At 47.6% G+C, this 20747-nt stretch overlaps 1 protein-coding gene across 2 annotated transcripts in view; it reads right to left on the bottom strand.

The window, feature by feature from the left end:
- LOC116953095 (adenylate kinase isoenzyme 1-like) overlaps positions 1 to 19352 on the bottom strand; it is a 54906-nt gene extending 35554 nt beyond the window's left edge. The window contains exons 1-7 of one of the 2 annotated variants that reach the window (XM_032972937.2): positions 19304 to 19352; positions 16824 to 17052; positions 14393 to 14554; positions 8567 to 8739; positions 7579 to 7692; positions 6326 to 6517; positions 2387 to 2477 (exon numbers count right to left, since the gene is read on the bottom strand). In XM_032972937.2, coding sequence (XP_032828828.1) covers positions 2387 to 2477; positions 6326 to 6517; positions 7579 to 7692; positions 8567 to 8739; positions 14393 to 14554; positions 16824 to 17052; positions 19304 to 19312 — 970 coding nt within the window. In that variant the 5' untranslated portion in view covers positions 19313 to 19352. Of the gene's footprint in view, positions 1 to 2386; positions 2478 to 6325; positions 6518 to 7578; positions 7693 to 8566; positions 8740 to 14392; positions 14555 to 16823; positions 17053 to 18397; positions 19259 to 19303 lie in introns of those variants that run through there. The other variant, XM_032972935.2, reaches the window with a different exon arrangement.
- Positions 19353 to 20747: the final 1395 nt, after the last annotated feature.

Genomic DNA, 20747 nt, shown 5'->3' with positions numbered 1-20747 from the left:
GAAAGCAGGCTTGTCACCTGTCTGCACGGTTTTCTTTTCGAGTGTGCAAGGTTTTTTTGTTTGTCCTGGAAACGAACTTCCTTTTTTTCTTATCCACCAGGGACGCTGCCGTGGTGTGATCGTTAGCCCACTGCACTTGCAACCCAGACGTTCGATTCCATCTGCCTGCACGGCCATTGAAACGACAATGCAAGCCTGTTAAATCCCACCCACTGCCTCTGTCCACCCAGTGGATAAAATGGATTCACCAGCACAGTTATTTGATCGGCAAGTCGCGTGTGGTGGGGAAAAGGGTGGCTACCCCCACCTCTTCCAAAATCTCTGGCTAAATGGGGAAGAGCGGGCAAAATACCCTCCAGATGGGGCTCTCTACAGCTCTCTCGAAGTGCAGCAGTGGCGTGAGCAAGCATTTACAGACCTGCACCTTTGTCTTTGCCCAATATTTTTCCCACGTAAAACACTCGCAAATGGAATCGGCCAAAAAATTCCAATGCGAGATCCTCCTGAACAAGGTGTTTTCGGACTCAGTGCGTTTTTTCTGCATAAACAATGGGCATTGCTAGGCTTATATGATTATATTCATCGTTATTGGGTGTAAATTGGCGTTTCTTGAGAAAACCCATAAGCATAAGAGAGGCTCTTATCTTTGGGACTCTTTTGCCACTATCAAGATATTGAATGATAAAAGGCTTTACCATTTCTCGCATAAATACAGGTGTTAAAATGTTCAAACACCACATAGACATCTATTACAAGGCATCAAGTCTGCATCAACCACACATACTTGTGGAAAAAAAATCACAAATGTTTGGCTATGTATATATGTTGAACTTCCTTCGCATGGTACGTAGCCAACCGTGCTAATCGGAGGTGTAATAAATGTACATTTGGTGTTTGAACATCTAATAATACCTTTGTTTATGCGCGGAATGGTTAATAATTTTTTGGGTCGCCATGGTGGTGAGATGTTAACTTACCACGCCTGGCATAACGGAGGTCGTGGGGTTTGCATGTTCTCTCCATTGTCGTCTGGATATTTCTCCGGGTCCTCTGGTTTTTCGCTCCAGATTTAGAATCAAGAGTATTTGGCTACTATACATTCCCACATGATAAGCCACTTCATTGAGCAATGTTTTGTGGCCAGGTCGCTTCAACAGACGCTCTTGTTTATTTACCAGTGTATTATCCACAATTCTACATGACAGCGTGGCGTCAGTTTCACCAGTTAACCCAGCAGCATTCGCAAATGCAACTCAGATTGCTCTGTATCCCTGTAGCTTGAAACATCACCAATTGGTAGTTCCCCTCTTTACAATTTAAATACAAAATTCTCTAGAGTTTTTACCAAAACGTTTGAATTTTTTTAAAATAAAATACTTCAAAGCTCTATAAGAGGCCACGCGCTGCTTATGAGTCTTATTTTCAACTGCTCCAGGGTTTTCCAGTTTGACCAAATTTTACAGGAAAACATTGGTCCAGCCCCATAGGCTGATGGTCTACATTTTATTTGATCATTATGCAGAGGTGGACAGCCTCCTGCCCGTTTATTTTGTAGGCTTGTGATAGTTCGAACAAAGACGGTCACTGCATCGCTTTCAGATGCGCTTCTGCGGCCGTCTGGAACGCTGCTCTTTCCGATATTAGTAATCCACTGGAGCTATGCACTTTTAAATCTGGACTGAAAACTCATTACTTTAGAACTGATTTTTGTTTTTATTTTGTTGTCCTTTCCCTGCACCTCCGATTCTCACGGTTGGCTATGTACGGTGCAAAAGAAGTTCAACATACATACATTTACATGTGCTTCATTCTCAATCCTCTGTGATAGCGCGTAATAAAAAAAAATGTACAATATAGATATTACAATTGCGTCTTCTGTAATTGGTGAATAAAATAAATAATCTTTAGTGGTGGCTGGGCGGCTTAGAGGTCAGAGCGCTGAGCTGGCACCGCTGAGATGTTGGTGATTAAACCGGGTTCTCAAGTGACGTAAGTCTCTGCCTTGGTCACAGATGACTGCACAAAAAAAGCCATCGCATTACATTTTGTTTAGCACATAATTTAGCTAAAGTCCACGTGGATAAACATTACTCCGTGTGGCAGAACAGGGGGGAAATTGCTGTGCTCTACTGTGTGAACCAGAACTCGCTTGAAGGGATCTTAGCGGTAGTTCTGTGATAGCTGCTTTAGTTGGCCATTCTCAAACAACTGCTTTCTATGCCAGTTGCGAATGGGTTCTCTTTCCCAAGATATGCAACCGATGGCACAATGGGGATAACATTTGTAAAATAACAACAAAAATGTAAGTCTTGGACAAAAAAAATAATCTATTTTTCTTGCTGCCCCTTTCCCCACGTTTACGCTGCCACTTGCGAGCGCGTCTCACCAGCCGCAGGAGTCGTGCTGCAGAAGAGACGCGATTCCACCGCCGCGCCGATGTCGCCAAACAGCTCCCCTTCCTCCCGGTCGGCGTCGAACTTCCACGGTGAGACGTGGGGGTGGGGGGCGGGTGGGTGAGAACACCGAGGTCAGAGCAAATCGTTACGAGACAGGCAATCCGCCCAGCACAAGCGGCTGAGGGCGCGAGTCTTAACGATGACTCCGGTCCAATTTGCGTGCTCCACCTAAGCCTGAATGACAGCGACATCAAGCCACAAGGCTCCGCAGGCAATCTCGCCAACATGTTTTACATATTTCTTTCATATGTTTTTTTTAATGTATAGCATACGTCCACGTATTCAGTTCATGTAGGTATATATTTAATTGGAACAAGACCTTTCATGCTAGCTATCGCTCATTAAAATCCGAGCTGTGGTTTAAAAAAAGGAAAATTCAGACAAAATGTTAAATGTGGAGTCACATGAGCAGCAGCATCGGTAATCAATCCACTGCTGGAAGCCATTGCCATCTCTTCACACAATCCTGCGATGTAACAATCAATCTAACACCAGCACACGAACTGATTTCATTGTTTCATCTCCTTGGCAGACGTCCCATCGAGCACATTGCCTCCCTTGGATGCAATTCTGTTCCTAACTTCTCGCCCATTGGCCGTCATCCTCACCTAGTTTTCTCAAGAATAACATTTAAAAGACTTTCGCGGTCACTGTAAACTGCCAACGTAATGGCCCACTGGCAGTGGCGTGTGTCAGCGGCGTAGCGATCCGGTGAGCAGGCGGCGCAACTGCACCAGAAGGGCCCAAGTGCCGGGCTGTGACAAGGGCGGCGACTGGGCAGGGACGAGGGCCACATTGAATTCATGAGGGCCCATGCAAAGCAACACCACGGTGGCTAGGAGATGTTAACTACCTCGCCGGGTATACAGGATGTCGTGGGTTTGATCCCGACCCTGATGCCTGCTGCTGTATATTTGGAGTTTGGGTGTCTCTCTCTCCCCATTGTCGTGTGGATTTCTCTCCGGGTCCTCCAGTTTTTTTCCGTTCACATTTTGAAACGTGCATTTACAGTATTTGGCTGTTATAAATTTCCACGTGATAAGCCACTTCGTTGAGCTATCATATGTGGCCAGGTCACTTCTGAAAAAGAGCTACTGTATATTGCGCAGTGGGCCTTACCTGGTAAAACGCTGATGAGTGTGTTTGGCTACGTACGGTGCGAAAGAAGTTCAACATATATATACATAAATATTTTTTTAATAGTTTAAAATACAACTAACCCTAATCCAGCCCCGTGAGGTGCTGTGGGCACTGAGCACAGCCGCCGCTCTGCTGCCTGCACACCAGTCATTGCCATTCCTTGCGATGCGGTAAAGTCTCTTAATGAGCACGAATGCAGGCAGGATCACGAGCTCACCCTTCTTCGTTTATAGCAGGGGTCGGGAACCTATGGCTCGCGAGCCAGATGTGGCTCTTTTGATGATTGCATATGGCTCGCAGATAAAACAAAATATTCTCACTTGTTTTAATCCATCCATCGATTTTTCACTGCGCATGTCCTGTTCAGGGCTGCAGGAGCAATTGTCCATTATTTTAATTGGATGATACTGGCCTACGTTTGCCGTTGCTGGGTAAAACAGGTAAACGCCCCCTTTTGAATCAGTCTGAGACTGCGTCTGCTCGGTCATTAGCTCAAAGCTAACCCTTCGACGAAGAAGATGGCGAAAAGAAAAAAAGACGACGAGTATCGTACATTTCAGGACGAATGGACAGAAGAATTCGCCTTTGTGGAGAGAGCGGGTTCTGCGGTGTGTCTAATTTGCAATGACAAAATTACATCGTTGAAACAGTCGAATGTAAAGCGGCACTTCGACACGCGCCACGCTACCTTTGCATCAAAATACCCTGCGGGAGACAGCAGAAAGAAAGCGTGCCAAGAGCTTCTGAGCAGGGTGCAAGCTAGCCAGCAGCAACTCCGCGTATGGACCCGGCAAGGTGACTATAATTCGGCTAGCTTTGCTGGTTCTTTAGCAATAGTGAGGAACGGAAAACCATTCACAGATGGCGAGTATGCTAAAACGTTCATGCTGGATGTAGCCAATGAACTTTTTGATGATCTTCCGAACAAAGACAAGATAATCAAACGGATACAAGACATGCCTCTGTCGGCAAGAACTGTTCATGATCGTACCATCGTGATGGCAAACAAAGTGGAGGAAACGCAAGTGAAGGACATAAATGCAGCGCCGTTCTTTTCTCTGGCTTTGGATGAGTCAACATACGTGAGCCATTTGTCGCAGTTCAGCGTGATTGCAAGATATGCTGTTGGTGACACACTGCGCGAAGAAAGTCTTGCTGTTCTGCCATTAAAAGGGTCCACAAGAGGTGAGGATTTATTCAAGTCTTTCATGGAGTTTGCTCAAGAAAAAAGTCTACCTATGGATAAACTTCTCTCAGTGTGTACTGATGGTGCTCCGTGTATGGTGGGGAAAAACAAAGGATTTGTGGCGCTTCTCCGTGAACATGAAAATAGACCCATCCTAAGTTTCCATTGCATTATACACCAGGAGGCACTTTGTGCTCAGATGTGTGACAGGCAGTTTGGCGAAGTGATGTCGCTGGTCATTCGTGTGATCAACTTTATTGTTGCCCGAGCCTTAAATGATCGCCAGTTTAAAACACTGCTGGATGAAGTTGTAAATAACTATCCTGGTCTGCTTTTGCACAGCAATGTGCGTTGGTTGTCAAGAGGGAAGGTGCTTAGCCGTTTTGCGGCTTGCCTGAACGAAATCCGGACTTTCCTTGAAATGAAAGGCGTCGGGCATCCTGAGCTAGCCGACACCGAGTGGCTCCTCAAGTTTTACTATCTCGTAGATCTGACTGAACATCTGAACCAGCTCAACGTGAAAATGCAAGGCATTGGAAATACAGTGTTATCCCTTCAACAAGCTGTATTTGCTTTTGAAAACAAGCTGGAGCTTTTCATCACGGATCTTGAAACAGGTCGTTTACTACATTTTGAAAAACTGAGCCAATTTAAAGATGCATGCACAGCAAGTGAGCCCATTCAAAACCTTGATCTCCACCAGCTAGCTGGCTGCACATCCAGTCTCCTACAGTCCTTCAAAGCACGCTTTGGAGAATTTCGTGAGCACACTCGTCTTTTTAAGTTCATCACCCATCCAAACGAGTGTTCACTGAACACAGCCGACCTGAATTACATCCCTGGTGTCTCCGTCAGAGATTTTGAAGCAGAAGTGGCTGACCTGAAGGCCTCAGACATGTGGGTGAATAAGTTCAAGTCACTGAATGAAGATTTGGAAAGAATCACACGACAGAAAGCGGAGTTGGCGAGCAAGCACATGTGGACAGAAATGAAAAAACTCCAACCCGAAGACCAGCTGATTCTCAAAACTTGGAACGCGCTTCCTGTCACATACCACACACTGCAGCGTGTGAGTATTGCTGTATTGACCATGTTTGGATCTACGTATGCATGTGAGCAGTCATTCTCACATCTTAAAAACATCAAGTCCAACCTACGATCACGTTTAACAGATGAAAGCCTCAACGCTTGCATGAAGCTTAACCTCACCAAGTACCAACCCGACTACAAAGACATCAGCAAATCCATGCAGCACCAGAAGTCGCATTAATGGTGAGTGTTATAACAACATTATTTAAAAGAATAAATTCAGAGGCTTATTATACTGACATTTAGTTGAATTCACTTTTAAAATATATTATATGGCTCTCACTGAAATAAATTTCCAAATTTTTTGCTTTCATGGCTCTCTTAGTCAAAAAGGTTCCCGACCCCTGGTTTATAGTTTTGATTCACTGGCATGCATTGCAATGGAAAAAAGCTGAACCACCACCCCAAGGCACCTCTCCTCCCCCCACCCCCCTTGCCAGCCTCCCCTGCTCACGGTGAGGAGCAGGCCGCGCTCCTGGTAGTGCTGGACCAGTGGCACGGTGTGCTGGCGGAAGGTGGCGAGGCGGCGCTCCACGGCGCGAGGGTTGTCGTCCGGGCGACCGTGCCGGTCGGCGCGCTCGCCCAGGCGCTGGCGGAGACGCTCGCTGGCGCACGCCAACAAGATCACCGCGTCCGGGGCTCCCACCTCGCCGTGTGGGTGGTGGGCGGGGGGGGGGGGGGCGTGGGGGGGGTGTGGAGGTCAAGGGGTCAGCTTTAGAGGGCGGCTCGCAGAAGGTCAGAATCGCGGTGTTGGTTGTTTTAACGTCAATAGTGAAGCAAGAGGCAGATTGCGCAGAAGGTCGTCGTGCAAGACTCCCGTGCTGTCGTTGTGAATGTTATTTTTTTTATGGTTTCATTTCTATTAATGCATTCTATGCATAAATTACTACGCAAACATGAGCAGTCACCGTCCACATACAAACACCGCTTCATGGAATAGAACACAGAGCCAGATGAGTTTTGCCCCAGCTCTTAGAACAAGACGAAGGCACATTCAGGATTCACGGGGCTCTCATTGCCATCGCCCAAATATCAATCGTGGCCTTGTCACGGGAATGCACCGAGGAGCACGTGAAATATTTTGCTTTGTTGGTCTGAAACTGAAAAATGCTCCCAATGTGCAAGTCTGCTGCCAAATGCATGAGATCTGAGAGTTCTTAAGAGAGGGATCTCCACACACACGCACAGGGATAATTAAAGAGACGGTGCAGCCACACACTGGGTTCCAAGGACTTGAATCCATTGTATTCAAATGCCAGGCAGCTATGTCACGGTGAAGTTTCTGGAGTGCTATAATTGTGCACTTAACCATAACTGTAAAGTTTATGGTCCTCCTAAGTCTACGTAAGCATATACATCGCAAGTAGGCATACAAATATATAATTCGGGACCTTCCAACTGTTCAGTGAGAATAAATTATGATCTTGATGATGAATGCTGCTTTTGCAGCTACTGATAATGGTTTCATGATAACGATGATGCTGATTATAATGCTGGTAACGAATTATATATTTATTTAAATGCTCCCGCTATTTATTGTTTCTCCAAATGATGATGATGATGATGCTTACGATGATTGTGACGATGATGATGATGCCACTTCTGTTGAACATGATGGCTTTACCGTTGTTGTTGTTGTTGATGAGCGTTGGGATGACGATACAACTCGACTTGTATGAAGAAGACGCGAGGCCGGTGGCCACTCACCTGCTCCTCAAAGGCCAGAGCTTGTGAAATCTCTCGGGGGAAGCCGTCGATAACGAAGCCGGGGGCGTCCGGGTTCTGCAGAAAGTGTTGCTTCAGTTCCCAAATTGCCGTCTCCTGGACGACCAAAGGAACGGCAGAGCGGTGAAAGTCGTGGACCGTCCGAGAGGGAACGGGACCGACCGAGAGCGGCGTTACCAAATGAGCATGACACCTGTAACGTAACCACACTCTGAACAGTCCTAAATGTAATCTGTCCGATGCAACTCATATTACACGATTTTTTTTACAATGTTGATTTATGTTCACTAAACACATTTTTTTTTATTTTACCAGGTAAGGCCCACTGAGCTATAAAGCTCTTTTTCAGAAGCGACCTGGTCACAAATTATTGCGCAACGAATTGGCTTATCCTGTCGAAATGCATAGCAGCCAAATACCCTAAACGCATGTTTCTAAATGTGGAGGGAAAACCAGAGAACCTGGAGTAAAATCCACACGACCATAGGGAGAACATACCAACTACAAATATGCAGCAGGCATCAGGGTCGGAATAAAACTCGCGACCTCCTGTATACCAGGCCACGGTAATTAACATCTCACCACCACGGCACGGGATCTTATTTTAGATGTCTCCTGTGATGCGGTGGTTTTTACGCTACTTTCCATTTAGTTGTTTTTGCTCTGATTTGCTTGTAATTGTGTTGACCCGCACCTCCGATTAGCGTGGCTGGATACGTGCGGTGCGAAAGAAGTTCAACATACATACACACCCAGGCCACTCTTGAAAATGAGAGTTACCACTTGGTAAAACAAATACACTTTAACGTGAACTTGTGCTAATGACATGGACGATTCGGATTGAAAGAATGACTGTCATTGGAATGTACTCGTCATAAGAACGTGGAATCACTGATCCATTATTATGAGTTGTTTTGAGAATTATAATCCGTCTGGGAATATCTCAATTCCGATATCTCCTCCCGGTCACCTGTGGAGCGAGCTCCCCCTTGGATATGATCTGGGCGATGAGCCTCCACTTGCGGTTGCTGGGCGCTCTTTGCAGCACGTGTTGGCGCAGCACCTCCCCAAGCGACACGCACACCAGCCCGTAGCTCTCGCTCAGCTTGCGGCTCTGCGTGCCCTTGCCGCTGCCCGGTCCACCTGGCGGTGCGGGGGACGGGGTCATCAACACCGATACCAATGAGCGACGTCACCTTGAGCCCACGTGAAGTGTCGAAGGCTCGCTGCTGGCAGGAGATCACAGGACAGACCCAGGTGCCATGGGTTGATTGACTGAGATCACTGGCAAACGCACGTTGTGCAGCCTACTGTCCCAACTTGCTGCACTGTATCCGTCCGCGCTCCTCTCGTTGTTGCGAGCGTCACTCTTCTGCCCTTCGTTACTGTTGGAGGGCAACTGCCTCCAACTGACCAGTAGCATCCTTCACAAGCCTCATTGTCACACACACACACACGTGTACGATACCGCCAATAACAATACTTTCATAGCTCCCCATAATGCTGTACAAGAATTATATATATATTGACCAAATCCCATATACAACCACTACCAAGCAAATGAAAACCCGATTACCAAGCAAAATATTAAATTAATGAACAAATTCAGAAATGACACCAAAACAAAAAGCACAAACAATAAACCAAGTTATCACAACAAAGCTAAATATAAAAATATATTCTGATAATAATAAACTCACAACATTCATCAATACTAGCCTTAAAAGTAAAACATACGGTAGTAGGTGACGTTTCAGGCGTTGGTCCTTCTTCAGGGCTTAGTAGTCTCCAAGGTAGGTTGCACCTCTGCCAGTTTGAACCTTGCCAGTTCTCGACAGTGCACTTGGCTAGACGGCATGCATGCTGGTCCGGCCCAGACAGCCCCGGTGATTTCAAAAAAGCTGTCCCAGTGTCCCGCCCCCCACTCTCTTTCCCCGAGAAGAGCTTTGGTGAAAATCGTGGCCTCTGGATTGCAAGTCCAGTCAGTGTGCTCCCCATTATACCGCTGCAGCATCAGTGGCATAATGCTCGTTGAAGGATCGCTCCACATTTAAAACGTCCCGACCCTAATTCCTCAACTGGGGAGGCGGGGTCTACAGACCCACGCTCTACAGCCGATGTAGTATCGGAGTGGACCGCACAGGCTGAGTTTAATCTGGGTAACTTCTGAAATTAAATCAGTGCATATGTATGATGAAATTCTTTCACGCCATACGTAGCCAACCGTGCTAATCGGAGGTATGGGAGAAGGACAAAAATCTTAACACAAAATGCAGTTTTCAGTCTAGCTAGATGTAAAAGTGCATAGCTCCAGTGGCTCCCTAATATTGGAAGGAAGAGCTTTCCAGACGGCCACAAAAGCGCAACTGAAAGCGCGTGATGCAGTGACTGCCAGCCAAAAGGCGCTGCTCCGGGATGACTGGAGTTCGTGTGACGATGGTTGATGTTCCTTAACGAGATCAGCGAAGTATTGTGGTTCATTTGTGGCGAGCACTTTGTGTAATGCCATCGAGAAGACGACAGTGGGGCAATCATTAGCACTCTGGGCCATGAACGACGCAGTGACCCGAGTTAGATTCCTGACCACAGCAAACAAGAGCGGCGAGTGGTGTCTGATCCGGTATGAGCCCTTGCACTTCACCGACCCGTAGTGACGAGCATGGGGAAGCATGTTCACGGTGGTGTGAGGAGGCCTTCATCCAGCAGTGGATTGGCGCTGGAAGTTATTGTTTTTGTTATGCCATGATGCAGCAAGTGATTGGTGGCTGGCAAGACACTGGGCAGTTACCACTGCTCTGCCAGTGTTTGTGGATGCCACTGAAATTAATAAAATGAAGGTTAAAAAAATATATAAATTATATAAAAGGTCAACAGTAAGCTCTGAACAAGCAGATAGCTGCTGGAATGTGTATATTGCCTGTCCGGCAATGAGTTTAAACAACAACAACAAGATGAAGTTCAAGTAACTGCTGTCGTGTCTAAACTGCACTCGCATATCAATATGCTCTACAAAAATGAGACCGTGCAAGACGATGATTTGTGTGTGGTGATGGAAACAGGCAGGCGGCCTCGTGCTCCCCTGGGGGACTGGTGGTCATGCCCTGTGCTCTGATTACATATCAACGTCTAGCAGCCGCAACAGGAGTCGTAAGTAATCGGATGTCCAAGTGGATCAACAAAACACGCAACGCATGCATTCATGTATAACAGTGTGGCCTTAAAAGTTAACATATGTTACAGGCGACGTTTCGGACAATGGCCCTTCTTCATAGCACATTAAAATGGTTGGCAAGCATGTTACCAGGTTTAGTTTGAGCAGGAAATAATTTTGACTGAACTAAACTATTTTTTATTTTTCCAGGTAAGGCCCACTGAGCTGTATAGCTCTTTTTCAGAAGCGACCTGGCCACAATTGATAGGTCAACAAAGTGGCTTATCGTGCGGAAATTTATAGCAGCCAAATACTCTAAACGCACGTTTATAAATCTGGAGGGAAAAACTGGAACCAGAGAAAAACCCATACGACCACGTAGAGAATATCCAAACTCCAAATATACAGCAGCAGACGTCAGGGTAGGGCTCGGACCCACGTCCTCGGGCATACCAGGCGAGGAAGTTAACATCCTCCTAGCCACCACTGAATTTGAGTTTGAGTGCACAAGTAAGACGCTGAGTATGACGAGTGAGCATCAGCTAGGCCAGCATTAGATAGGATGATAATGGAACTCAGCTGCTCAAGATTTGCAGTTGCAGTCAGATCATTATCTGCAGCAACTCGATTCGGACAGAAAAATCCATGGATAATGACATGGATATCTCCAGATATTTAAACGCTTAGAGAATACATTTCTCGGGAACAACACAGGCCGTATATTTTAACGACCCAGCTTTACAGAGCTGTATTGTAGTTCTCATATCCTTCAATTAACCAGGAGATTAAATATAGAAGACCAAACTAAGGCATATTTAATATTCTTCGGTATCTCTGTCGTGGCATCTGAAAGTGAGCACATCAATGACATATCAAGGTCTGCCCAATTAGCAGTAAAACTGATATGTGCTGGCGCTTCCATAGATACCTTAATACAAAGCAGTATTCTCGTTCACATTCTCACATTGCCCTGTTTTTACATCCTCCAGGTGGATTTTAACTTCTTGAAAGCGTACAAATCTACACAGCATGCCCTGGAGGGTTCGCAATTGGCGGCCACGACATTTGCACGTCTAAATAAATACGATGCTCACGATGATAATATATTCCTCATGAATGATGTATGTCACATTAATGGTTGAGTGTCTAGTCACGAGGGTCCATGCCACACCAGTCATCTCACAAGCACAATGACGCAAGTTTAATGCCTGCTGCTGACGTTTTGTTGTCCAGACTATTTTCGCGTTATACGACTAGCCGAGTAATCAATCTGATTATCGATAGTCGACCACGTATACAATCAATTTATTTGGCGATTTATTTTACGTCACTGCATCGTGCGCTTTCAGATGCACTTTTGCGGCCATCTGGAACGCTCTTCCTTCCCATATTAGGAAGCCACTAGAGCTATGCATTTTAAAATCTAGATTGAAAACGTATTTCGTTAGAACTGACTTTTATGTTTAGTTTGTTTTCCTTCCCCTGCACCTCCGATTATTATGGTTGGCTACGTACGGTGCGAAATAAGTTCAGCATACATACTGTACGTGCTGTGTTCATACTTTTGTGCCATATTGATGTTCTATGCAGACGGGCAAATTGTCCAACGTGTTGTATGTATTATATATTTTTAGTTTGAAGGATCAGACCGGGTCTGAAGGAAATCATTAATTCTATCCCAGTTCCGGACCGGGGCTCGAACCCAGGGATTGAGACACTGGCCTGAGAATCAGATTCCATAGAGACACTCACCCCAGGACTCGAACCCAGGGATTGAGACACTGGCCTGGGATTCAGATTCCATAGAGACACCCACCCCAGCACTCGAACCCAGGGATTGAGATACTGGCCTGGGAATCAGATTCCATAGAGACACCCACCCCAGCACTCGAACCTAGGGATTTAGATACTGACCTGGGATTCAGATTCCATAGAGACACCCACCCCAGCACTCGAACCCAGTAATTGAGACACTGGCCTGGGAATCAGATTCCATAGAGACACTCACCCCAGGACTCGAACCCAGGGATTGAGACACTGGCCTGGGATTCAGATTCCATAGAGACACCCACCCCAGCACTCGAACCCAGGGATTGAGATACTTGGCTGGGATTCAGATTCCATAGAGACACCCACCCCAGCACTCGAACCCAGGGATTGAGATACTTGGCTGGGATTCAGATTCCATAGAGACACCCACCCCAGCACTCGAACCCAGGGATTGAGATACTGGCCTGGGAATCAGATTCCATAGAGACACCCACCCCAGGACTCAAACCCAGGGATTGAGACACTGGCCTGGGATTCCATAGAGCCCCCCCCCCCCCCCCCCAGAACTCGAACCTCACCCGGACTCCAGGATTGCAACTTTGCTGGTGCCAGTCCATTAAATGATAATTAAATACCAAAAGCTGAAATTATGTTTGGGTTAAATGCTTGAATAGAAACATGACATGTTTGATAAGCTACATAATAATTATGCCACAGATGCCTGAAGTAATTAAGTTAATATAATAATTTCAATTAACATAATTTTATTACTTTAGTGCTAATTAGAATGTAGTGCCAATTAAAATGATGCGCTTTGTTATGTTTACCCATATTATGTTTTGTGTCGATTCATTGGTGACTGGGCTGTAACCCCCCCCCCCCCCCGTCTCTCTATACTGCCGGGAGCTCACGCAACACAGAATCTCAGTGAGGCCAGCGACATGCATGACAGCCTCTTGTACCACTCACTTCAGATTCTGCTTTAGAATCAGAAGATGTATTTATCATGGAGGAATCCGATGGGCTATAAAGCTCTTTTTTTACAGATGAGCACTGCGCCGCTCGCCACAAACGTGAGGAGCACCTAGCCTGGCACGGGAGCCCTGGTGCATCACCGCCACTCGCGTGCCAAAATAGTTGTTGTTGTGAGTATGTTCGTGAGTTCGTTTGCACCTCTCATTCCCGCACCTCCAATAAGCACGGTTGGCTATGTACGGTGCGAAAGAAGGTTCAACATTCATGCATACAAAAAGAGTCTTCGGAGTCAGTGGGGCTTTCTTGATATTCATGTTAAGTTGTCATATTACTAATAATTGTTATCACGTGACCTAGAACTGCCTCGCCTGGGGGGAATTGAGCCCAGGACTTACGAGGCACCACCACCACAGGGGGTGGTGGTGGTGGTGGTGCATCAGTTGAGGGACAGCTGATGCACCACCACCACAGGGGGTGGTGGTGGTGCATCAGTTGAGGGACAGCTGATGCACCACCACCACAACCACCACAGGGGGTGGTGGTGGTGGCGCTTCAGTAGAGGGACAGCTGATGCACCACCACCACCACAGGGGGTGGTGGTGGTGCATCAGTTGAGGGGCAGCTGATGCACCACCACCACCACAGGGGGTGGTGGTGGTGCATCAGTTGAGGGACAGCTGATGCACCACCACCACAGGGGGTGGTGGTGGTGGTGGCACTTCAGTTGAGAGACAGCTGATGCACCACCACCACCACAGGGGGTGGTGGTGGTGCATCAGTTGAGGAACAGCTGATGCACCACCACCAGCACAGGGGGTGGTGGTGGCGCTTCAGTTGAGGGACAGCTGAACCCGGACTGGAAGCCCCCGGGCTGTGGCGAGCTCGCGGCGTCCCCCTCACCGATGACGAAGACGACCTTCGGGCGCGGGTGGCCGGGCTCGAAGACGTCGAGCTCCTGCGAGAGTTCGCTCGTCTCCGTGAGCCCCGTGTCGCTCTCGATGGAGAACTGCTGCTGGATCGGGGGCAGCCGGCGGTAGCCACGCAGCCCGGCCACGGGGGCCTCTGAGAGGGTGGGGGGGGGGGCACCGCGTAGTCATCAATACATCGTCATCAATACATCTCAATCATCAATACATCGTCATCAGAACAACGTCATCAGATCAACGTCATCAACGCTCGGCCCCGTCTTCAGGGGCTCTGAGAGCGTGAATGGCATCTTCGTCATCATGCACCTCCGATTAGCCCGGTTGGCGGCGTACGGTGTGAAAGAAGTTCAACATACACACATCATCATCATCATCATCACGCAGCAGGCACGACATCATCATCGTTACCACCATCACTACCGTGAATCGTCACTATTACCGGTGCCACCGACCCATCGTCACAGTTATCATCATCATGAGTAAAACATCATCACTCTTGCCACCATCACGCACACATGATCACCACCATCACTGCCAGTTTTTAAACATGGCTGTTACCATCATCACCACCACTATTCCCATCATTATTTTCATCATGACGCCTATCGCATCGGCGCTTTGATTTTTACAATAATAATACAAATGAACAACCAGAGTGCTGCATTAAAAAAAACATGTCATACATTGCTATGATAATATTATGCCGTAAACTTGGGAAAGATCACAAGAATCACTAGCGATGCATGAGGGCACTGCTAACACAGCAGCAGCATGCACATTCAGAGCACTCTGGCATTGCTGCGTGATTTACAATTCATCTGAAGCATGAAGGCCATGTGAGCCATTGCTTTTAAAACACATGCACTGTCGGTCATCACGCTTTCAAACATATTTTAGAATCTAAAATATATTTTAATGCGTGTAAAGACCACTGCACATAATTGTTAGACCATCACTGAATCGTACAGCTCAGCTGGGCCATTGAAAACTTCCCATTATATTTCTCCCCACTTTGTCTTAAGTCCCCCGACTCGTCTCGTCAAAACTGACCGATGAAAACACATCCCCTGCATTAATCTGCTCCATGCTGAGCTCGAACTCCTCCTTACAGCCCTACACCCGCCAAGGTCTCATCATCGAAGCCTACACCCCACACACGCCAAGGTCTCATCATCGAAGCCTACACCCCACACACCCCAAGATCTCATCATCGAAGCCTACACCCCACACACGCCAAGATCTTATAATCGAAGCCTACACCCCACACACGCCAAGGTCTCATCATCGAAGCCTACACCCCACACACGCCAAGATCTCATAATCGAAGCCTACACCCCACATACGCCAAGATCTCATAATCGAAGCCTACACCCCACATACGCCAAGGTCTCATCATCGAAGCCTATACCCTACACACGCCAAGATCTCATCATCGAAGCCTACACCCCACACACGCCAAGATCTCATAATCGAAGCCTACACCTTACACACGCCAAGATCTCATCATCGAAGCCTACACCCTACACACGCCAAGATCTCATCATCGAAGCCTACACCCTACAAACGCCAAGATCTCATCATCGAAGCCTACACCCCACACATGCCAAGATCTCATCATCGAAGCCTACACCCTACACACGCCAAGGTCTCATCATCGAAGCCTACACCCTACACACGCCAAGATCTCATCATTGAACCCTACACACGCCAAGGTCTCATCATCGAAGCCTACACCCTATACCCGCCAAGGTCTCATCTTCGAACCAGTGGGAAGGGCTTCCTCCTGTCGAACTTACAAACGCATCTCTCTGACGCAGCAGCTCAGGCGACTGCCGTGTGGCCAACCCCACTCCGCGTCCCGCTCACTGTGAAAACAGACGCGGCTCCCCGCAGCGGCGTCGAAGAGGCCCTTTGTATCCTCATCTCTCCTCACCCATTTGCCCTGTATTGTCCATTACTTTTCCTCTTATTTCTCAGTCTTTCCCTTCTCTCTTCCTTTCCCAAGTCCTCCTCCTGTTGCCATTCATTACATCATTGGCTCTTGACCCCCTTCCCGTGGAGTGCCAGTGGTATATGTATTTATACTGGAGGAACCCGATGAGCTATAAAGCTCTTTTCCACATATGTCCAGTAGGGGCGGGTCATAAAGTTACAACAACAAGCAATACAAAAACACGATCGGAGTGCAAAGTATAGGAAAAGTAAGCAAATCATATTAAAATATATGTTTATTTTACCAGATAAATTCCACTGAGTTACGAGCTTCTTTTCCAGAAGCAACCTGGCCATTAAGGATAACGCAGTAGCTCCAGGCTGAACCGTAATGACGCGTCGCTGGAGCCCGCTACGGTGCGTGCCGAGGTCTCATCATCGCCATCGTCCAAGCGAACGATCGCGCCGCTTGCCGTTGCGTAGGAAGGGCTTCCTGGGCGCTTGGCTGCCGTGCAGAGGGGGCAGACAGCGCTTCTCCGGGGCCTCCTGGCCGCCGATGGCCCCGGGGCTTCCACCGCCACCGCCGGAACTCGCTCCGCCCTGCGCCGTGCTCCCGCTCGCCTCTCGCGCACGCCGCAGGTAGCTCTCCAGGTAACCCACGGGGTCGTCGGGCCGGGCTTGAATGAGACCCGTCAGCATGCTCTGAGCACGGCCACGGGGGGCGGTGGGGGGGGGTTACTGAGAGAGAGAGGCCGCGGTCGTTCCACCGCGAGACGCGATTCGTAGGTGAGCACAGGTATGAGGTCAAAGTGTTGATGATGAATGATGATCAAAAGAGTGTTGTTGGGCTTCGTTCATTCCCGTTGGCAGTCCCAAATCAAGGGTAGAAATGTCACATAGGAGAAGCACAATAATACGAATAACGTACGACATAGCCTGTCAATTCACTATGGTCAGTGCCAGATATCCTTCCCTGCTGCTGATGATAACCATGAACAGAAATCCAACTTAGGTCACTGGCATCATCATGCAGTGCACTAAACTACTATGCCTCGTGTTGATTACATTAAATGCAAATAAATAAAAATCGTAATTTCCTCTAAAATTTAGACGGTGGGCAATATTAAAATGTTTAAGAGTGACATAGATACCGCACCTGTGTTCAATGGAGTTAAAGCCACAGTGAATTAAAGCCACAGTGATTTCCAGCTGCTCAATGAGCATTGAGCCATTGATGCTCATCTCCCATTTACAACCCTCAGCCAGTGGTGGAAATTCAACATTATTATGGCGGGGGCGTGTCTGTCTATTGGACGACCACTGTTGACTTACTCGCAAATTGGTGCTTATTTTATCGACCCCAGAAGGATGATGGGCCGAGTCAACCGCCCCAATCAGGATTTGAACTCACAACCTTCCGGCTGCGAGCCGCTCGTTTATACCGTCAATCCACTCAGCCACGATGGAGGGTAAGGCTTTAACGTATGAAATAAATACATTAACAGAATTAAATAAAAACCAATATGAAACTGCGTTTTCCATTCTTCCCACTGTGACACATACAGAGCGCGCCTTGAGCATCGATCCCACCTGTTAATCAGCGCTAACCATACACATACATACAGTTGCTCCCCAGTGGCACTGAATTAATGAATGGAGCTTTGCAGCCAGCGGGAGACCCCCTGACACCGAGTGCATCGTTAGTAAGGAAAACCTGGGAATAATACAGAAGCACATGTTAACGCAGCACTGAAATCGCACCGGCGTAAGGACACGGACTACTATTGCCGAGTTCAAAATGTATTGCTCATTGCTATTGTGGGAAGATGCATGTTGTTGTACAACCCTCCAACCCTCGGTAAAAAAGCGAGGCATCGAACCCACAAACCCCTTCTGAAAATGCCTTTGGCGAAGAAGGGGGACGGGGGGGGTAGCCACAGAGATTAAACGGAAAACGACAGAGGTAGGCACAGACGATCTTCCTGAGCAGATCGCAAATTGCTCAGCTCGCAATGAGCAAGAGCGCTGCAGAGTCGCAAACGCTCACCTCGAAGAGCTGTGGGATCTGACGCTGGGCCAGATAATCCCTGGCGTCTCCACCTGCCATCGCCACGGCCACCGCCGCCTCCTCTCGCCGCTCGTCGACTCGGAGCGAGGTTTCGCCGAGTCCGCTGCGCGCGACTACGCTCGCTGCGCGCGGACGGCGCTGTGAATTTTTTATTCCTTCAGATTTTTTCCTCCCTCTCTCTCGCTTTTCGCACCCGCCTCTGCTGCGCCGACGTCTTTGGTTGCGTTGCTCTGCGGTACCATCCCCGGCAAGGCTGCTGTGAGAGTCTCTATATCTGGCTGGCAGGCTATTTCACCGCGCGAAGAATCTTGCTAATTGGCTGTCTGGCTGCGTTGATCTCTAATTGCCTTACGCATTTTTCCGTACCCTATTCTTAACCGGTCTGCGTTTAGGTCTTTATATCCGACTGCCTTAGCTATTCCACTCTGGAATGTCTAAGTAATTGGCTGCCCTGCTAAACTGAAGCCGACGTGTCTTGATAATTGACTCTGCCGATATCACATTCTAAACATCCTCTTAATTTCCGGTTCCCCTTTTTCACCACCCGGTCACAGTTAAGGTTTATACGTTTGGCTGTCAAGCTATTTCACGAAGAGGATGTTATTCCAATTGCTCGCCCGGTTACGTCCCCGTTCCAGATGTCACGCAGCCCCAGGACCAGCGACGAGTCCAGGTAACCTCCAGCCCACGTGGGTGTGCATCTGACAACAACCCTCTTCTCTCCTCGCGCCCTCCCCGCTCCTGGCCGGCTCGAATGTTTGGCCGCGTGCCCGGTAACTGTTGGATCCCCGCTTATGTTTTGCTATTTTATATAACTGTTTTATCTTGGGAGGGTGTGTGTGTGAGATGTTTGTGTGTGTGTGTTTATTATCTATTTGTGTATACCTTCCCCATTTGCCTCCACAACTCGGTGCTGTGGCCAGCTCACCTCGTCTCATCTCCAGCCTGGACGAAAGTTAAAAAAGAGCACGTGGGATGGGGGGGGGCGACGGCGTGAGCTCTCTATTAGCGACGTACGCGGCCAAGCCACGGGAAGCCACAGATCAGACGGGGGATGAACTTCAAAGTTGCTGAAAGGTCGGCGGAGCAATGGCGAGGCACGTGTCCCACATCATTACGCTGATCCGTACCCAGTCACGAAACCTCGCGGTGAATTCGCGAAGTGTTCCTCCCTTCCACAAGAATCTTTCCCATTTTCCCTCGGCAGATACAAATGCACACCATGACACGACAGCCCACCTCAAAGAGGCATCGTCATGGTAAAAAGGGCACCGATTGATTAATTGCACGATTGATTTAGCAGATCAGTGCCCTCACAGTCAAAGCATTATCACTAAAGGTTATACTGTATTTTTAAATTACACATTTTGCAAGATGCCTCGTTAATTCCCCTGTAAATTTCTGTCTTTTATGTCCACACCCCAGCGTGGACTTAAAGTCCCTGTGCTCCCCATTTCAACAGCAGATTAATTCCAAGGCCTATATCTTAAATTGGAAATTCACCAACATAACCTAATAATCATACGATGTAAACCAAATTCAGTTGCTAAAGAAAGCCCTAGTACATGGAGCAAAACGTCAGACATCATGCCGAACAACAAGCTGTATGACCCCAAAAAACAAGCAAGAGAGCTGTACAGCGCAACCAAACAATAGAAATAAAACTACTTTTGTTAATGAACTGTGATTTAACATACTTAGAGACCACATAAAATAATGATTCTCAAACCCGACTTCACAGACGATTAAGGATTTTGTGAAAACATCACGTTTTACCTTGGTGGATGTATTAAAAGCCTGAACAACCTTTAACCGCACAATTCAAAGCTCCAATGTGAAATACCACGGATTTTTTTCCCTTCCTTTCCTCAATTCGTTTAATTTCTGGCAAGAGGCGGTGTGGCCAAATGAAACGTGCCGAGAGATGCGAAGATGATTCTCGAGTCCAGAGGGACCCGTGTGTGGCGTGGGCTGTGTCAGAATAAATTTTGAAATAAAATTTCATGAAATTCCACGGATAGATTATTGGTTCTCTAAAGTACACACTGAAGACCAGAGAGAAGGCATTTTCAGAACTAATTTATCCAATAATGTGGTATTTTTATTAATGTTTCATCTGTTCCCTCTCTCTCAATACCCTTTCTGCCTGCGTCCAATGTTAATGTTGGAATTATCGAATCATAATTTACAGCCCTTTGTCAATCCGCTGCTATGTAATTTCAAGGGGATTGTTTGGATATGCTTCGGCACACTTGGTCAGTGCAGGGATTTGTGAACAGGGGAACCCCAGGGCCAGTTGAGATATCACTCACGCGCGTTTGATTTGTAG

This window comes from Petromyzon marinus, chromosome 50 (genome assembly GCF_048934315.1).
Source record: "Petromyzon marinus isolate PM22_M1 ecotype Great Lakes invasive population chromosome 50, UKy_Petmar_22M1.pri1.0, whole genome shotgun sequence".
Lineage (NCBI taxonomy): Eukaryota > Metazoa > Chordata > Hyperoartia > Petromyzontiformes > Petromyzontidae > Petromyzon > Petromyzon marinus.
The sequence above is the reverse complement of the archived record's forward strand: the minus strand, read 5'-3'. Positions and strand labels throughout refer to the sequence as shown.